The sequence below is a fragment of the Bombina bombina genome, chromosome 5 (assembly GCF_027579735.1).
Source record: "Bombina bombina isolate aBomBom1 chromosome 5, aBomBom1.pri, whole genome shotgun sequence".
Classification (NCBI taxonomy): Eukaryota; Metazoa; Chordata; class Amphibia; order Anura; family Bombinatoridae; genus Bombina; species Bombina bombina.
This window is the reverse complement of record NC_069503.1, coordinates 952,205,591-952,224,545: the sequence shown is the minus strand read 5'-3', so window position 1 is coordinate 952,224,545 and position 18,955 is coordinate 952,205,591. Positions and strand designations below refer to the sequence as shown.

At 39.0% G+C, this 18,955-nt stretch overlaps 1 protein-coding gene across 4 annotated transcripts in view; it reads right to left on the bottom strand.

Annotated features, from left to right (window-relative positions):
• Positions 1 to 262: 262 nt before the first annotated feature.
• Positions 263 to 18,955, bottom strand: part of PKIA (cAMP-dependent protein kinase inhibitor alpha) — a 136,184-nt gene continuing 117,491 nt past the window's right edge. For all 4 annotated transcript variants that reach the window (XM_053715151.1, XM_053715150.1, XM_053715148.1 and 1 more), the window contains one exon: positions 263 to 1,357. In XM_053715151.1, coding sequence (XP_053571126.1) covers positions 1,278 to 1,357 — 80 coding nt within the window. In that variant the 3' untranslated portion in view covers positions 263 to 1,277. The remainder of the gene's footprint in view (positions 1,358 to 18,955) is intronic.

Genomic DNA, 18,955 nt, shown 5'->3' with positions numbered 1-18,955 from the left:
GTTAGTTTTGGGATGTTTCCAATTTTGATTTGAAAATGTAAAAAAAAAGACATATAGGCCAATATAGTCATCTTCTCTAATGAGCTTCTTAACCCTATATTGAGTTTTGAAGATTTGTTATTAGTTTGTTATTCGCGTCAGGTTATGTTGAAAAGTTGATAAATATTGATGTTGGTATAAGGGTTTGGGTAATTAGTTTAGGACTGCATTTGTAATTTTTCCAACAAGGTCCCAGTACTATAGAGTCAGACATCAAGTGGCAAAGAGTTAGGCTAACTTTTATTGATAAACAAACACACTATTTATTAGTACAATATACAGACATTAAAAAGTGCACTATTACAGTTATAACAAATACAGTGTTAGAAATAGATACTATTTTTGGAAGGAATTTGTGCACTGATTTAACAACACACTGATCGATGTGCATTTACATTATTTTGAAAAGTGTGACAAATTCTTTAGTGCATCATTTGCTTAGATACCTATGTATGTGAAAAAAGTTCTTAACAGGAAATCGAAACCTTTAAAAGGGATTACAGAATAAATGATAGCAATGCATATCTATGATAACATTTCCTAATTGCAAAATGCAAACTGTAGTGAATGATACACAGCACAGTGAATTCAATAATCTATATGTGGGGTAATATTCATTTTTAGAAGCTGATAATTGATTGTATTGATTGATAATTGTTTTAGCATGAGATTAAATAATGGATTATGAAATAAAATACCAAACCCTTCAGTGTTTTATAAAATCACAGATCAAATTTTAGGTGCACATTTTGATGGCCAGGTTTAAAAACTAAACTGTACCATAAAACACATTTGTAAACAACCAAGATATTTAAACACAGATAAAGCTCTCAATAAATGTATTTATTTTTGTGTTGTGTTGTCTGTAAGGGACGTCTTTCTGTGTAATTATTAGAAATGTAATAATTATGGAAGCTTTTTCAACAGTGCATAATGTTAATCCTTTGGTGATTACAAAACCCACTCACAATGAGTGTATCTGTGGCTCACCAAGTCTGATGCACTAACATTTCATGTGATAAAATCCATGCTTTCCTATTAACCAGTCTCCCTCAGCCATTGCTTATGATAAAATTGGGGCAGATTTCTCCATAAAATTCCATTGCTTGTAATTTCATTGATATGTTCCAGTGGCTGATCACATCCATGATGCAATCCCTCAGTACTTTGAAATAGCACTTTATGTCACTTTGAGACATGTAACTTTAATAATGTCTAAAGCAATTTAGTCTGTGTTATTAGCTTTCCTGTTGTGGTTCCTTGTTCTGTTCTTCTTTAGATTTCTCAGCAGTGTTTGTCTGTTCATTTTCATCACCCTCTGTAGGAGAAAAATAAAATACATTTTGCAGCACAGAAGATGTAATTAAAATCAGTATTTTTAGACCAGAAGAAGAAAGGTTGCTGATAAACTGTACATCTAAAACAAAAAATAACAAATATCTGCAAGACTAAAATGTACTGAAAATTAATATATGAAAGATGAAGAGTACTCAGTAATCTGTAATCTGTTTTCAACCATTTTTGGCTAGATTATGAGTGGAGTGGTATTTTGCACTCCCGAGGTGTGCAAAAAGCCGAACTGTGCATTAATGCATTCCCCCATAGGCTTAAATGGAGCGTGAAAAATCGGGGGGGGGGGGGGACCAAGACCCTTATTTGTGCTCAAACCCTATTGTGTTTACTCAACAGCACTAATCTGACAAGAAATATGAATATTTCACATTCCATTCCAATGTTCTTCAAATAGCAGAATATGTTCTATTTATTCTTAAAGGTCCATAATACCCAAATGTTTAAACACTTGAAAGTGATGCAGCATAGCTGTAAAAAGCTGACTAGAAAATATCACATGAACATCTCTATGTAAAAAAGAAAGATGTTTTACCTCAAAAGTTCCTCAGTAGCCACGTCCCATTGTAAAGGATTTCTAAGCAGCATATTAGTATGTCTGTCCTAGGACAGCTGAAGGGATGAGCCTCGTGCACTCTCATGTTATTTCCCTATTCAGTTTAGGGAAGTTTACAATGAAATCTCATGAGAGTTAAGTCAAATCTCATGAGATCACAGTAAAAGAGTTCATGACCTCAGCACTGCTGATGCTGATTGGCTGCTGTTCATTTCTTCCTTTTTTTTTTTACCTGCAGCTGGGAGCAGGTGAAGTATAACTTTTTACACAGCACTTACTCTGCTGAGCTGAGGAGATTGTGAGGTAAAATATCTTCCTTTTTTACATAGAGATGCTCATAGAGATTCCTGTCAGCTTTTTACAGTTATACTGCATCAGTTTCAAGTGATTTAGCATATGAGTATTATGTCCCTTTAAATAAATATGTGTGTGTATATATATATATATATATATATATATATATATATATATATATATATATATATATATATAATATATATGATGTTTATTTGGGTACTATATATATATATATAGAGAGAGAGAGATGGATACAAATATATATAGGAAATATCCATTTAAAAATGCTTACAACATGTTCCCCTATGTGAAGAACATAGGAATGGGAAATATTTACAGAGAATACAGTTAAACACTTAATTAAATACAAATATTGCATAAATATGATTTTAGATGTTTTCAGCTACTAACACCTGAGACCTCATATCTTTAAACCCTTATATATTTTTAATGCAATTTATTTTGAAATCATTTTTATTAGACAGTGTTATTATGATTGTAACTGTACTTTTAAATGTATTTTTGATGATTTTTGTGCTACTTTTTTGTCTTGCATAACAGTTAACCATAGCTCTGAAGTCACGCTAACCCGAAGTGTGTTAAATTCAATTACTCTCAAGTGAACACATTTACTTTCAACTCTTAATACTCATGTTACTTCCTATGATTAACGATATATTGCTTACAGCTTGCGTTCAACAGTTAGCGTGCCACTCGTAGTCTAGCCCTTGCTTATTTTTGGTGAAAATTGTACACATTATTAACAACATATTAGCAATCATGCTAAGTTAACTAAATTAAAACAAGCTGAAATATTTATTTTGTCTTTTCAATTAAATGAGTCTGTTATTTCTGATTAACCATTCTTTTCATTTTTGGTCTTACAGTCCCAACTAAAATTATTTTTTTCTAAAATACCAACATTACTACATAACTTTTCTGTTGAGCCCTAAATAAAAAATAACCGAATACTCTCACAAAACAGTGGTTTAACCTGCTGGCTCATAGATTATTTACTTTTAGGATGAGAGAAATGAAAAATTTTTGTGAAAGATTTTTGTGCATATAGTTTACAACTGGTGATTTTTCTGTTTGTTGATAAAAGTTCTTTGCTGGCACTGAAATTATTTATATATTTATATATGTTCTTGGAAGCACACCTTTTCTAGAGTGTGAAACAAATATTTTGATTCATATCTCTTTGTCATACTATCCATTTACCTTATAGAATTTATTCCCTTATTCTGAAATACCCATTTTCTAATTTAGTGACCAAAATGTACTCAATATTTAAGGTGAGGTCTTAGTAAAAACTTAAAAAAAATGCTATACATATTTTCTCATATTATGCATATTTGTGCTGCCTCAATGGGCATAGAATATTACATAGTCTCTGTTAATGTTCATGTTGTTATAGTTAAGCAATTATATATTTTTGTCATTTTTCTCAAGGCTTCCCAATGTTTATTCTGTACTGCCATCTAGTGACCCTTTTTGGTAATGCTCCTGTTTTCTACAGTATCTTACCTCTGACCTATTATGCATTTCCTTTTTGTGTATTGTTCCGCCCTTGTAGTTTAATGATGTTTTCCTGTGTCATGGCTGCAGCTAACAGGCTATGAGTACGGCACTCCAGCCGAAACGCGTAAGCTTTGGACACTAAGGGCATGTCTTTGTCTTGTATTTCTACATGTATGCTTTTAATGGATTAATAAAGAGAGGAACCTTTTACTGCAGCTCCGGACTTTATGTGTTTTTTGCAGCTAACAGGCCTCATGTAACAAGCACTCATGTTAATTAGATTGCAAGCTACGATCAGTATCAACTTTTGTCCGCTTAAATACTGTAATCATTCATCTGCTGTATTTTATTATTTGCTGTAACCTGATATTCAGAATAAAGCAACTTTGTGGATGGACAAGGTATTGGTGAGTTCAGCTATCTGACAAGGATTGTCTGCAGTGATTGTAACTTCTTATACAGGCCAGGCATAGAGGTCTCAGCAAGGGATAGGTCATTATTACAACTATCTGAGTCAGAATATTTAAAAGTTGTATAGAATTCCTACAGCCTGCTATGTATATGTGTGTGTCTAATCTGCAATCAAGCTCAGGGCCATCCGCCATCTTGTGAAAGCACATGGTCGCACAAGTTTACTGCACTTCATCTGAATGTTTAAAACTGTTTCTCTGCATTGAACTGTTACTCCACCTGTCTAAGCTGCTTTTTGTCTTATTAAAGAGACAGAACAATTTTTTGCAAAACTTGAAAAAATGTCTAGACATGGCTCTGAGCACTCTTTTATAGCCAAACCAATGCAGATACATCATGCCTCTGAACCCACAGATGTACAGGGAGCAGATCCTGCAGATATTGCTGAACAGAGTGTAAGACCCAAATGTACAATAAAACCGACACAAACGCAGACTATGAATTCACTAGAGATGAGTTCTCCAGCAATCTGTCAGACCTATGGGACATCATTTCACAATGCATGTCAGTTTTATCACACTTTAATGATCAACCAGCCAAATTGAGAGATTCTATAGATCACCTATCTGCTGCGTATGAACACTACCAGCGGCTGTCTGCAATATACACAGCCTTCTTACAGGACTTTAATATAGAGGACTCTTCAGCAGAACTGACTAGGACTGATGCACTGGACCAACATAGAGGTCTCTTAGTGCAAATCGCTAAAGAAAAGGCAGAGTTCCGCATTGCTCAACTGCAGGAGACCAGATCTCATAGATCCACATCAACTAAGCTCACTACACGTTCTTCTAGATCCTCTCGCTCCAGAAGTTCAACTTTAAGCGACAAGCTAATAGAGGCCCGTGCTTATACGGAATCAAAAAGAAGGGAAGCAGAAATGGAAGCCCAAAGCAAAGCTCTCCAAGCACAAAGGGCTGCCCAGCAAGCACAAAGGGCTGCCCAGGAAGCAGAGATGGCTGCCCAGCAAGCAGAGATGGCTGCCCAGCAAGCAGAGGTGGATTCCCAAATAAAGGTTCTGCTAATGGAAAAGGAAGAAGCAGCAGCCCTAGCAAGGCTGAAACTCCTTGAACAAGCAATGGGAGAAAGTACTAATTCAGATTGCCATATCCCAGCAGATCTGGAAGACCCAGTTGAACGCACTAGTAAATACGTGCTAAAGCATAATATTTGCGACGATACAGAATCATCTCCTGTGCCTCCTACTAACACCATCGTTCTCAATCTCAACACAGAGACCTCTCAACACCAAATGCCTGAGCCTCTTCAAATCCACAACACAAGTGCATCTAAGCAGCAAACCGCATCACCTCCCGCTGACAATAAAGTGACTTCCAGTGACAAGCCGCAGCTCAAGCCACAGCCAGCAGAAGCCTTAGAGACTACGCCACAGTTGAATGCTCTTGCAACATCATTTTATCCTGGTAAACTTCACCCTTCTTCACCAAAGAACTTTCACACCCAAGGGGTTCCTCAAGTTACTTTGGCACCAAAGAGTGAGAGATCAGACTTGACTGACTTCTCCAGATACATGATACGCTGTGAGCTCATAACACAAGCCTCTCAAGGTTTGACGACTGTCCAGAGAGCTACAAGGCCTGGAGATCAACCTTCAAGGCTGCTACCGCTGATCTCGACCTTACAACCAAGGAGGAACTTGATTTGCTCATAAAGTGGCTGGGGCCAGAATCTGCAGATCGTGTTAAAAGACTGAGAACAGTACATGTTGACCACCCAGATGCAGGCCTTGTTGCTGCATGTTCAAGACTTGAGCAAGCCTATGGTAGCTCTGAAGCCATAGAAAGTGCTCTGTTCAAGAGACTGCAAAACTTCCAGAAAATAGGGAGCAAAGACTATCGCAAGCTCCAAGAACTAAGTGACCTCCTCATGGAGCTAGAGTTGGCAAAGACAGACCCACGTCTACCTGGACTAAGCTTTCTGGACACTGCTCATGGTGTCAATCCAGTGGTGTCTAAACTGCAATGTAACCTGCAAGAGAAATGGGCACAACAGGGTTTAAGATACAAAAGAGACTATAATGTATCCTTTCCTCCATTTTCATACTTTTGCAGGTACATCAGCGATCAAGCCTGGATGAGAAACGATCCCAGCTTCAGCTTCTTTGAACCCAACTTGCCTGCTTCATCATCCTCACCAACATCATTAAGGTAGGATAACACGGCAGCTAAACAAAGAGACTTTAATAGAGCAATATCTGTTAAAAGGGCAGACATCTCACCACCCATATCCTCTCCTGCACACCAGAGTGACTCGGGCGAGAGAGATAAAGACCCTAATCGTCAGTGCCCTATTCATAGGAAGCCTCACCCTCTTAAGAAATGTCGTGGGCTTAGGGCAAAGACTTTACAAGAGCGCAGGGAGATTCTCCAGAAACGTGGAGTATGCTACAGGTGTTGTGCTTCTTATGATCACTTTGCTAAAGACTGTAAAGTTGTTATAAAGTGAACAGAATGCAGTAGCGACAGACACGTTACAGCTATGCATCCTACTTCACTTCCATACAACCCACAGCAGCTAATTGCCTCCACCCCTGTCTCAATTCATGGCGGGGAGCAACAAAGTCGTGCTCCAGTCACAGCGAGTGTTTCCTCTGCATGCACAGAAGTCTGTGGAGAAGGCTTAGACTACAAATGCTGTGCCAAGGTATGTCTAGTCAAGATTTACCCAAAGGATCAACCTGAGAAAGTTGCTAGGATGTATGCTATAATAGATGAACAGAGCAACAGATCCCTGGTTAAGCCTAAATTCTTTGAGATCTTCGGCATAGAGGGTCAGGCAACACCGTATACTCTCAGAACCTGTTCTGGTCGTGTAGAGGCCTTTGGCAGAAGGGCCAATGGATTCATGGTCTCATATCAAAGGAAATGAAGACATACCCCTACCAACATTAGTTGAGTGTGACCAGATACCAGACGAAAGGGAAGAGATTCCTACTCCAGAGGCTGCCAATCACCATCCTCACTTAAGGCACCTTGTTGATGAGATTCCGGCAATGGACATGAATGCTGAAATCTTGGTCCTGCTAGGAAGAGACATTCTTAGAGTACATAAGGTACGGGAGCAGTGCGATGGACCTGACGATGCCCCTTATGCACAAAGACTGGATCTAGGCTGGGTGATAGTGGGCGATGTATGCTTGAATAGTATGCGTACGTCATCTGAGATCCACTCCTTCAAAACTTACATATTAGGAAATGGACGTGCATCCCACTTCAAACAGTGCTCTCATCATTATGAGGTAAGGGAGAAGCCTCCTGACATCATCCAAATACCCGATGTTACTCCTATACTTTGTGACGACAATCTGGGTACCACAGTGTTTTGTACTACAAGAGATGACAACAAAATAGCCTTGTCAGTTGAAGACAGAGAATTCATCAAAGTAATGGACAAAGAATTCTTCAAGGACGTGTCTAACAACTGGGTTGCACCATTGCCTTTTCATGCTGCAAGGATCAAACTCCCAAACAATCGTGAACAGGCGTTATCCAGATTCAACTCACTTCAATGAACACTAAAGAACAGGCCTGAAATGAAGGACCATTTCATTGCCTTTATGAAAAGAATCTTTGACAATGATCATTCCGAGCCAGCTCCACCACTTCAAAGACTCCATGAGTGCTGGTACCTGCCTTTCTTCAGAGTGTATCATCCACGTAAGCCAAAACAAATCAGGGTAGTGTTCAACTCCAGTGCCAAGCATCAAGGCTTATCTCTGAACGATGTTCTTCTTACTGGTCCTAACCTGAACTCATTCATTGACGATGATGGCATGTTAACGGTTGGAGGACGATTAAACAAGGCTAAGTTTGGAGGTCAAGAACAGAATCCTCTCATTATACCCACTCGCAATCATATCATCACTTGCTCATACGGCACTACCATGAAGGGGTTAAGCACCAAAGTAGACACTTCACAGAGGGTGCCATAAGAGCTGCAGGCCTTTGGATTATAGGAGCAAAAAGACAGATTACAGCTACACTGCATAGCTGTGTTCAGTGCCGTAAACTAAGAGGTAAGCAACAGCAAATGGCAGATTTGCCAGCTGACAGGTTAAGTACTGACCCACCTTTCACTCATGTTGGTTTGGATGTCTTTGGACCATGGATGGTAACAGCCCGCAGAACTCGAGGTGGCCAAGCAAATAGCAAACGATGGGCAGTGTTGTTCACTTGCATGCGTGTGCGTGCAGTACACATTGAAATAATAGAATATATAGATGCCTTAAGTTTCATAAATGCTCTAAGGCGACTCCTTGCCATCAGAGGACCAGTCAAAACATTAAGATCTGACTGTGGAACTAATTTAGTTGGAGCCTGTCGAGAGCTACATCTCAACTCTAGACCAATTCAAGACCTTTTAGCTGAAAAGGGCTGTACATGGATTTTCAATCCTCCTCATTCTTCCCATATGGGTGGCTCTTGGGAGAGAATGATAGGTATCACACGTAAAATACTGGACTCCATGCTTATGGACTTGAAATCCACAAGACTCACCCATGAGATTCTAACCACCTTCCTGGCAGAAGCATCTGCCATAATCAATTCAAGACCACTTGTTCCAGTGTCTGTAGATCCACAGGCCCCAACTCTCCTCTCTCCAGCAACCCTTCTTACCCAGAAGCTTGGGTCTGTTCTTGTTCCCCCTGGAGACTTTAAAACAGGAAATCTGTGCTACAATCAGTGGAAGCGAGTACAACACCTTGCCAACTGCTTCTGGAATCGTTGGAAGATGGAGTATCTCTCTACTCTGCAAGGACGCAGGAAATGGCAACTTCTTATCCCTAACATCAAGGTTGGAGATCTTGTTCTCCTCAAGGACCAGCAAGCTGAAAGAATCGAATGGCCCATGGGACTGATTGTAAAGAGCATTCCTAGTGATGATGGAAAGTTGCGTAAGGTGGAAGTGAAAGTTGCAAGACAAGGGACTATAATAACTTTCATCAGACCGATCTTGGAACTTATCTTGCTCTTGCCCTTTGGAGACTGAGCCTACTTATGCATGCTGTCAGATTCTTCCTGTGACTTCAAGATGGAAGTATCTTGAACTTTAATTGACACAACTTAAGTCTTATATTATAGTTGTTCTTGCATTATATGTATGTTCTCCTTATATCTTTCAGGTCTTCAAGATATCTCCGCAAATTACATTGTTATGCATAACTTCCGTTATGATTTATATAGTGACATTTACTATGCCAGACGGGGAGTGTGCTGCCTCAATGGGCATAGAATATTACATAGCCTCTGTTAATGTTCATGTTGTTATAGTTAAGAAATGATATATTTTTATGTAATTTTTCTCAAGGCTTCCCTATGTTCCGTACTGCCATCTAGTGACCCTTTTTGGTAATGCTCCTGTTTTCTACAGTATCTTACCTCTGACCTTTTATGCATTTCCTTTTTGTGTATTGCTCCGCCCTTGTAGTTTGATGATGTTTTCCTGTGTCATGGCTGCAGCTAACAGGCCTCATGTAACAAGCACTCATGTTAATTACATTGCAAGCTACGATCAGTATCAACTTTTGACCGCTTAAATATTGTAATCATTCATCTGCTGTATTTTATTATCTGCTGTAACCTGATATTCAGAATAAAGCAACTTTGTGGATGGACAAGGTATTGGTGAGTTCAGCTATCTGACAAGGATTGTCTGCAGTGATTGTAACTTCTTATACAGGCCAGGCATAGAGGTCTAAGCAAGGGATAGATCATTATTACAACTATCTGAGTCAGAATACTATGCCCATTTTAATCTATTGTTATATTATATTTGGACTTTAAAACTCACCTCTGTTTATTTTTGTTAGTATGTCTTTACAACCTGCTTAAACCTTTTTCCCCCATCTCATATTTTCCAAATGTGTTATGCTTGAGGTAATATGTATCATATTTTTGTTTTCAAGTAAACTATGGCTTTGATTACAATCTATCAGAGGTTTTCTCCCAAAAAGGCTTTTTGCCACATTTCTTGAGTGATCACACTGCTATATCGGTTTGTTTATTTTTAAAAAAAAAAAGATTTTTTTTTCAACAGAAAAGCTCCCGAAAATGACATTTTGTCTGTTTTAGAAATAGAAACTGGGAGGTCTCCTGAAACTCGTACACTAGCCCATTCACATCACTTAAAGGGATATGAAACCCCACATTTTTCTTTCCCGATTGAGATAGACCATGCAATTTTAAACAACTTTCTAATTTACTTCTGTTACCAATTTTTCTTCATTCTCTTGGTATATTTTATTGAAAAGCAGGGACATATGCTTAGGAGCCAGCCTATTTCTGAAGCACTATATGGCAGCAGTTTTGCAAGGATGTTTTCCATTTGCAAGAGCACTAGATGACAGCACTACTCTTTAACCATATGAATGCCATAGGTATCTTGTCATGATAGGCATGCATCTATAGTCACTGCAGGATACCTTCTACAAATGGTGTGTTTTAATTTTTACTATTTGATTTAAAGTCTTACTCACACTGTTGCGATTGTAATGAACAGTACTGACATTATTAAAATTGTGTTTTTAAAGAGGAATGCTTAATCGTAACTTTCATAGGAATCTAATCCATCCGCACCACTACTAAACCATCTGAATGCATCTTTTAGGTTGTCAGGATGAGCAGACTGTGCACTGTTTTTCAATCCCTATGTGGACACTTTTCAACTTTTGCAAGTATTTTTTTCCCCCAATATTTAAAACTGTTGTTTGTTAAAGCACCATTTCCATTTTGGTGTGAACGCAAAACAAAATGTCGACTATAAGGTTCTATGAAAAGGACTTATAATATTTTCTTATACAGGATGTTAACATTACTTAAACTGTAAATTATGAACCCACTGCCTTGCTACATTGTATCTGTCTATGAGGCCCTTAAATGAGATTGTGCCTTCATGACCGGGTTTTTATAGGAGACGCCTCCATGCACATTCGTCAAAGCTTGTTCTCAAGAGTGCCTTTCAAAGTGCCTGTGCCTACATTAATGAACTCGCATTCATAAATCATTGTTCCAGTTTACAAGCTGTTTAGGATATTCATGTTGTCAACACATATACATATGTACAGTATATGTAGCTATAAGATATGTAAATGTGTGCTCTATTCACTGTATACAGCCTCTCCAATAGGGATGAATGGAGCTTTAATTAATTAATACCATGTATGTTAATAGACCTCCAGAATGTCTCCTGTGGCCATTTCAAAGTGTTTTCTCTTGTTAAGTGTATCCAGTCCACGGATCATCCATTACTTATGGGATATATTTTCCTTCCCAACAGGAAGTTGCAAGAGTCCACCCACAGCAAAGCTGCTATATAGCTCCTCCCCTAACTGCCATTACCAGTCATTCTCTTGCAAGTCTCAACATAGATAGGAGGTCGTGAGAGTCTGTGGTTTTTTATACTTAGTTTATTTCTTCAATCAAAAGTTTGTTATTTTTAAATGGCACCGGAGTGTGCTGTTTACCTCAGGCAGTATTTGGAAGAAGAATCTGCCTGCGTTTTTTCTATGATCTTAGCAGACGTAACTAAGATCCAGTTGCTGTTCTCACACATTTTGAGGAGTAAGGTACTTCAGAGGGGGAATGGCGTGCAGGTTTTCCTGCAAATAAGGTATGTGCAGTAAAATATTTTTCTAAGGAATGGAATTGACTAAGAAAATACTGCTGATACCGAAGTAATGTAAGTACAGCCTTTAAATGCAGTGAAAGCGACTGGTACCAGGCTGATTGATAGAGATATATGCTAAGGTATGTGCAGTAATATATTTTTCTAAGGAATGGAATTGACTAAGAAAATACTGCTGATACCGAAGTAATGTAAGTAAAGCCTTAAATGCAGTGATAGCGACTGGATCAGGCTTATTAATAGACATACATACTCTTATAAGAATGTGTTTTAAAACGTTTGCTGGCATGTTTAATCGTTTTTTTAACATATGTTTGGTGATAAAACTTATTGGGGCCTAATTTTTCCACATGGCTGGCTTAAATTTTGCATAGAAACAGTTATAGGGAAGGTAATCCACAGCTCAGCTGTGGCAGTTTTGTTGTGTCTGTTTAAAAAAATGTCGTTTTTTTTTTTTTTTTATCTGTTTTTTGCATTAAGGGGTTAATCATCCATTTGCAAGTGGGTGCAATGCTCTGTTAACTTATTACATGTACTGTAAAAATTTCGTTTGATTTACTGCCTTTTTTCACTGTTTTTCAAATTTTGACAAAATTTGTTTCTCTTAAAGGCACAGTAACGTTTGTTATATTTGCTTGTTAACTTGATTTAAAGTGTTTTCCAAGCTTACTAGTCTCTTTATTAGTTCTAACATGTCTAACATAGAGGAGGCTCTGTGTTTATTATGTTTAAAGCCATGGTGGAACCCCATTTTAGAATGTGTACCAGATGTACTGATTTCATGTTAAACAATAAAGATCATTTTTTGTATTTAAAAACATTATCACCAGAGGATTCTGTCGAGGGGGAAGTTATGCCGACTAACTCTCCCCACTTGTCAGACCCTTTGACTCCCGCTTTAGGGACTCACGCTCAAATGGCGCCAAGTACATCAAGGGCACCCATAGCGTTTATTTTACCAGAGGATTCTGTCGAGGGGGAAGTTATGCCGACTAACTCTCCCCACGTGTCAGACCCTTTGACTCCCGCTCCAGGGACTCACGCTCAAATGGCGCCAAGTATATCAATGGCGCCCATAGCGTTTATTTTACAAGACATGGCAAAGGTTGTGTATAATACACTGGCAGCAGTATTAGTCAGACTACCTGAAATTAAAGGAAAGCAAAACAGCTCTGGGGGTAGATACAGAGCATACAGACACTTTAAGAACCATGTCTGATACTACCTCACAATATGCTTAGTCTGTGGGTGATATTTGTGACTCAGGGAAGATGATTTAACCTGATTCTGATATTTCTACATTTAAAATTTATGCTTGAGAACCTCCACTTGTTGCTCAGGGAGGCTTTAGCTGCTCTGAATGAATGTGTACAATCGCAGTGCCAGAGAAATTGTGTAGACTGGATAAATAATATGCAGTGCCGGTGTGTACTTATGTTTTTCCAATACCTAAAGAGGTTTACTAAAATTTTTCATAAGGAATGGGATAGACCAGGTGTGCCGTTCTCTTCCCCTCCTATTTTTTAGAAGAATGTTTTCTAATAGTTGCCACCACACGGGACTTATGGCAGACAGTTCCTAAGGTGGAGAGAAGAGTTTCTACTCTAGCTAAGCGTACCACTACCTCTGGCGAGGACTGTTGTGCTTTTTTAGATCCAATGGATAAAAAATGTTTATTCAACAAGATTTTATCCTGCAGCCCCTTGCACGCATTGCTCCTGTCACTGCTGCTGCGGCGTTCTGGTTTGAGTCTCTTGATGAGGCTTTACAGGCTCCATTGGATGAATATATTTGACAAGCTTAGAGCACTTAAGCTAGCCAATTCCTTTGTTTTCTGATGCCTTTGTTCCTTTGACTAGACTAACGGCTAAGAATTCTGTTTTTTACTATACTGGCGCGCAGAGCGCTATGGCTTATATCATGGTCAGCTGTCGTGACTTTAATAAATAAGCTACTTAACTTCCCTTCAAGGGGCAGACCCTATTCAGGCCTAGTTTGAAGGAGATTATTACTTATATCACTGGAGGAAAAGATCATGCCCTTCCTCAGGACAGGTCCAAATCAAGGGACAAAAAAGGCCTAATTTTCGTGCCTTTCGAAAATTCAAGGCAGGTGTGGCATCAACTTCCTCTAAGGCAAAATAAGAGGGAACTTTTGCTCAGTCCAAGGCGGTCTGGAGACAACCGGACCTGGAACAAAGATAAGCAGGTCAAGGAGCCTGCTGCTGCCTCTAAAACAGCATGAGGAACGGACCCCTATCTGGTAACGGATCCTATAGGGGGCAGACTTCATTCTTCGCCCAGGCGTGGGCAAGAGATGCCCAGGATCCCTGGGCATTGGAAATTATACCCCAGAGATATCTTCTGGATTTCAAAGCTTTCCCCCCCAAAAAAGGGGAGTTTTTGCCTTTCACATTTATCTGCAAACCAGATAAAGAAAGAGACATTCTTGCATTGTGTACGTGACCCATTCAGTTCCAATAGAGGAACAGGGACACAGTTTTCCTCAAATCGGTTTGTGGTTCCCAAGGAAAGGAAACCTTCAGACCTATTTTGGATCTAAAAGATCTTAAACAAATTCTTTAGAATTCTATCATTTAAGATGGAAACTATTCGTACCATCTTAACTATGATCCAGGAGAGTCAATAGAGGACTACAATGGATTTGAAGGATGCTTATCCTCACATTACGATGCATAAAGATCACCATCGGTTTTTCAGGTTTGCCTTTCTAGACAGGCATTACCAGTTTGTAGCTCTTTCCTTTGGGTTAACTACAGCCCCTAGAATCTTTATGGAGGTTCTGGGGTCACTTTGGCGGTCCTTAAGCCGCGGGGCATAGAAGTGGCCCCTTATTTAGACGACATCCTGATACAGGCGTCAAACATCCAAGTTGCCAAGTCTCATACGGACGTAGTACTGGCATTTCTGAGATCGCATGGGTGGAAAGTGAACAAGGAAAGAGTTCTCTATCCCCAATATCAAGGGTTTCCCTCCTAGGGATTCTGATAGATTTTGTAGAAATTAAAATTTACCTGACGGAGTCCAGGTTGTCAAAGTTTCTAAATTTCTGCCGTGTTCTTCATTCCATCCGCGCCCTTTGGTGGCTCAGTACATGAATGTAATCGGCTTAATGGTAGCGGCAAGGGACATAGTACCGTTTGCACGCCTACATTTCAGACCACTGCAACTATGCATGCTCAGCCAGAGGAACGGGGATTACACAGATTTGTTCTCCTGTTAAATCCGGACCAAGAAACCAGAGATTCTCTTCTCTGGTGACTATCTCGGGTCCATCTGTCCAAGGGTATGACCTTCCGCAGGTCAGATGGGACAATTGTTACAACAGATGCCAGCCTTTTAGGTTGGGATACAGTCTGGAACTCCCTGAAGGCTCAGGGATAGTGGACTCAGGAGGAGACCCTCCTTCTAATGAATATTCTGGAACTGGGAGCGATATTCCATGCTCTTCAGACTTGGCCTCAGTTAGCAACTCTGAGGTACATCATATTTCAGTCGGACAATATCACGACTGTGGCTTACATCAACCATCAAGGGGGAACAGAAGTTCTAGCAATGTTAGAAGTCTTAAAATAATTCACTGGACAGAGACTCACTCTTGTCTAAAAGCTATCCCTATCCCAGGTGTTGAGAACTGGGAGGCAGATTTTCTAAGTCGTCAGACTTTTCATCCGGGGGAGTGGGAATTCCCTCCGGAGGGGTTTGCACAAGATCAAGCAGGAGAATGCTTTGGTGCTTTTGACAGCGCCTGCGTGGCCACGCAGGACCTGGTATGCAGATCTGGTGGACATGTCATCCTTTCCACCACGGTCTCTGCTTCTGAGACAGGACCCTCTACCTCAGGGTCTTTTCAACCATCTAAATATAACTAATCTGAGATGGACTGCCTGGAGACAGAACGCTTGATGTTATCAAAGCATGGCTTCTCCGAGTCAGTAATTGATACCTTAATACAGGCATAAAAGCCTGTCTCTAGGAAAATTTAACATAAGATATGGTGTAAATATCTTATTGTTATGAATCCGAGGGTTACTCATGGAGTAAAGTCTGGATTCCCAGGATATTATCTTTTCTCCAAGATGATTTTGAGAAAAGGGTTGTCAGCTAGTTCTTTAAAAGGACAGATTTCTACTCTGTCTATTCTTTTGCACAAGCGTCTGGCAGGTATTCTAGACGTTCAGGCATTTGGTCAGGCTTTGGTTAGAACCAAGCCTGTGGTTAAAAATGTTGCTCCGCCATGGAGCTTAAAGCTGGTTCTTAAGGTTCTTCAAGGAGTTCCATTTGAACCTTTTCATTCCATAGATATCAAACTTCTATCTTGGAAAGTTCCTTTTTGGTAGCTATTTCCTCGGCTCATAGAGTCTCCGAGTTATCTGCGTTGCAATGTGATTCTCCTTATCTGGTTCTCCGTACGGATAAGGTAGTCCTGTGTACCAACCTGGGTTTTTACCTAAGGTGGTATCTAACAAGAATATCACTCAAGAGATTGTTGTTCCATTCTTGTATCCTAATCCTTCTTCAAAGAAGGAACGTCTATTACACAATTTGGACGTGGTTCGTGTTTTAAAGTTTTACTTACAAGCTACTACAGATTTTCATCAAACATTCACCTTGTTTGTTGTCTATTCTGGACAGAGGAGAGGTCAAAGGACTTCAGCAACCTCTCTGTCTTTTTGGTTAAAAAGCATAATTCATTTAGCTTATGAGACTGCTGGACAGCAGCCTCCTGAAGGGATTACAGCTCATTCTACTAGAGCTGTGGTTTTCACTTGGGCCTTTTTTAAATGTGGCTTCTGTTGAACAGATTACAAGACGGAGTCTTGGTCTGCGTTTCATACTTTTTCAAATTTAACAAATTTGATACCTTGCTTCTTCGGAGGCTATTTTTGGGAGAAAGGGTTTTTTACAGGCAGTGGTAACTTCCGTTTAAGTACCTGCCTTGTCCCTCCCATCATCCGTGTACTTTAGCTTTGGTATTGGTATCCCATAAGTAATGGATGATCCGTGGACTGGATACACTTAACAAGAGAAAACATAATTTATGCTTACCTGATAAATTTATTTCTCTTGTAGTGTATCCAGTCCACGGCCCGCCCTGTCACTTTAAGGCAGGTAATTTTTCCATTAAACTACAGTCACCACTGCACCCTATGGTTTTCCTTTCTCTGCATGTTTTCGGTCGAATGACTGGTAATGGCAGTTAGTGGAGGAGCTATATAGCAGCTTTGCTGTGGGTGGACTCTTGCAACTTCCTGTTGGGAAGGAGAATATATCCCATAAGTAATGGATGATCCGTGGACTGGATACACTACAAGAGAAATAAATTTATCAGGTAAGCATAAATTATGTTTTTTCAACGTGAGCAAGATAGCTTTTGAACAACAAGACTCGCTCAGTAGAACCTTGAGCGGAGTCCAACTTTGAAATAAAAAATCAGGAAATGCTTTAGTTTTATAACGCTGCCGCTAAGATAATGTTATGTGCAGAATTATATAACATTACTTTGTATGTGTTCTGTCTCTTTAAGGTCTTGACTTATAGCAAATGAAACATACTCTGAAGTAAATACTAGCAACCATAACGCAAACAACCTTTTTTCAAAATAATCTGTTGTCTATCATTATACTTGCCCTGATTTGTTCTTCTATGTAAAACATAAGTGATCCACCACATTGTCATCCTTGTTACTTACAGCATTTGGACCATAAGTTCCTTATCTGAACGGTCATTGTGACCAGCTGCAAGGAAACATTATTGTTTAATGACATGCAAATAGTGCACTGCACTGAATAGTGAGTGGATTATGATGCAGCTGCTTAAAGTGACATTATACACTAGATTTTTCTTTGCATAAATGTTTTGTAGATGATCTATTTATATAGCCCATACATGTTTTTTTTTTTTTTTAAATATCGTTTTGCTTATTTTTAAATAACTTTGCTCTGATTTTCAGACTCCTAACCAAGCCCCGACGTTTTAGGAGAATACTGATGTATTCCTTCTCCATCTTGCTCCTGTTTGTGTAAAGAGTCTTTTCATATGCAGAGGATGGGGGAGGGTGAGTGTCTTTTATTTCCCACTTCCAGTGGGTGTTCCAGTAACCTTTTCAACAGAGCTAAACTGGGAGCTTCTAAGTATGTTTTTAAATGGTTTTATGCTGGATTTTTATATCAGTATATGTGCATATTATTCCTTATAGTAGTGTCTATTACATGCAGTTGTATGAAAATTGGTGTATACTGTACCTTTAAATGGTTTAATTTGTTTTTGCAACTGGATTGTGCAATAGCCTTATATTTAACCTATTAGCCACTACATTTGTTATGCACATCCAAATTTTCTTCATGGAAATTCAAGCTAACCCCATGATTTTTTGTAATAAAAAAAACTCCTCTCACCCTAAGACATAAAAAAAAACCCTACTGAATAATCATAGTCATTAAAAGTAATAGATAGGCACCTATAAGCCACAATGGTTGTTGACAGTGGGTAATGATATTTGTTCAATTTAAAAGTCAGATCACTTATCAGTTATCTTTCCTATTAATTTATGGAGTAAAATGACAATACCAGTGTGACATGTGTTACATTTTAACCACTAAAGAATTTAAAAATAAAAGACAATGGTCTTTTATTATTTAACCTACAAATGCTCGTCTCATGTAGTTTTGCTTACTCTATATTTTCAGTTTGATCCTTCTTTATTTTTTTGCCTATATAACAACTATGCTGTCACTTTATCTTATCTATTATTTTTTACCTCTCATACAGTATATTCTATTTCCTTGTTGAATCTTTTCTTCATTGCCTTGTTATATAAGTTTCACTACTTTTTATTTCCATTGTCAGAAACTACAATTGAGGTCTCTTCAACTTACCTGATAGAAAATTGTTACCTTAAAATAAAAATGTTGAGCTAGCAGGTTTTTCTTGACATTTAGGGGGTCGATCCGATAAAAATCGTCGCCCGCAAAAGTCGTCGACGCCAATATTTGCGCGGGTTTGGTATCCTATATACGGCGTAACCTAGAAGTTACGCGCGTATATTTCTGCCGTC